At 46.9% G+C, this 1,363-nt stretch overlaps 1 protein-coding gene across 1 annotated transcript in view; it reads right to left on the bottom strand.

Annotated features, from left to right (window-relative positions):
* Window positions 1-39: 39 nt before the first annotated feature.
* LOC102196083 (AF4/FMR2 family member 1) overlaps window positions 40-1,363 on the bottom strand; it is a 6,324-nt gene continuing 5,000 nt past the window's right edge. The window contains exons 4-6 of the mRNA XM_013909101.1: window positions 1,199-1,340; window positions 223-1,122; window positions 40-132 (exon numbers count right to left, since the gene is read on the bottom strand). Of these exons, the coding sequence (XP_013764555.1) occupies window positions 40-132; window positions 223-1,122; window positions 1,199-1,340 (1,135 nt within the window). The remainder of the gene's footprint in view (window positions 133-222; window positions 1,123-1,198; window positions 1,341-1,363) is intronic.

The following is a 1,363-nucleotide window of genomic DNA, read 5'->3' as shown; positions in this document are numbered from 1 at the left end:
AGATGGTTAAATGATAAAGATCTGACCAATTTAGGGGACCTACTTCAGTTTCACAGAAACTTCTGTCAATGAAGCGTTCTTGTTTTCCAGCTTCTGTTTCTTCCTGGGAAGACCTTTGTTGTCTACCTCAGCCTAGAGAAGAGGACAAACCAGGCAATAAAATAAAAACTTTCCGTGCACATGTATGTTTACTAGAAGAGCACCAAACCTCGTGCTTCTCACATTTTGTGGTTTACTCTTCCTGCTGGTTTTAGTGTGGCTGTGTGTTGCAGAAGTACCACCGCCTACTTTATCTGGATCCGTGACCGGTGCAGATTGTTTTGCAGTGCTGGGAATTCCTTGGTGAATGCCAGAGGTCTGGGGCACTCTTGAGAGCAGACTTAGCTCTATCTTCACCATTAGGGATCTGGGAGTCCTCTCGAGGTCCAGAGAAGCCTTGGCAATACGCCCAGGCTTCTTTAAGTGCTTGTGGGTCGTTTTGTGAGGCATCTTGGTGCCCGTCTGGCAGATTGTCTCTGCGTTGGATTTGCTACAACTGATGCTGACTGGTGGGGCAGGCTGAACAGGGCTTTGGGCGGGGCAGGAGTTAGGAAAATGCTGTGAACTGAGTTTAGTCCTTTTAATGTCTCTTTTACCATTACTGCCTTCCTTACTTTTTTTGCAGTGTCCTACTTTCGTCTTTACCTTGGGTCTATCTGTGAAACACGGGTATTTTGTTTGAGCTGTTACCGCTTCCTCACATTTCACAGGGGTTGTTGCATCAGTGCGGTCTGGACAACCTCCTTTCACCGATTTTGAGAATTTCTTTGAGCTGTTCACATTAGCAGAGAGAGATTTTTGGCGACTTTGCAGACAACAGTTGTCCTGAGAGCTTTCACTGCTTTGCTGAGAAACTGCGGTGCTGTCTGTGTGGTGAGAAGAAAGCTGAGGCTGAGACTCCCCAGTAGAGTCAACCACTTGAATGCTGGAGTGTTTGAAGTCTTGAGTGAACTGTTGTTCTTTATGAGATGTGTTCTCAGGAACAAGTACCGCGCTTTGACTTTCACTGCCAGAATTTGGTTGGCTGGACCTGATCCAGTTTCCCAACTGCCAGTCCTCATGGCTCACTGCTGGGGCGTCAGCCTGCAAACACAAGTTGATTTCAGAAAAGGACGAACATAAAGATTCTGTACATGTACATATAAAAGTGAACGGTTACCGCAGTTTTAACTGAGGTGCCAGCTGGGGGCTGAGGTGGCTCCACAGTAGAGTTTTCACTCTCCGAATCTGATCCCGAGCTACTCTCCGATTCACTGGAGCTCATAGACTCTACCCCGCTGGAATGTGCCCCTTCAAATGAACTTCATCAAAAACACACAAACAC

This window comes from Pundamilia nyererei, unplaced genomic scaffold, assembly GCF_000239375.1.
Source record: "Pundamilia nyererei isolate P.nyererei 1_Seehausen unplaced genomic scaffold, PunNye1.0 scaffold00002, whole genome shotgun sequence".
Classification (NCBI taxonomy): domain Eukaryota; kingdom Metazoa; phylum Chordata; class Actinopteri; order Cichliformes; family Cichlidae; genus Pundamilia; species Pundamilia nyererei.
This window is presented reverse-complemented; position numbering and strand designations above follow the sequence as displayed.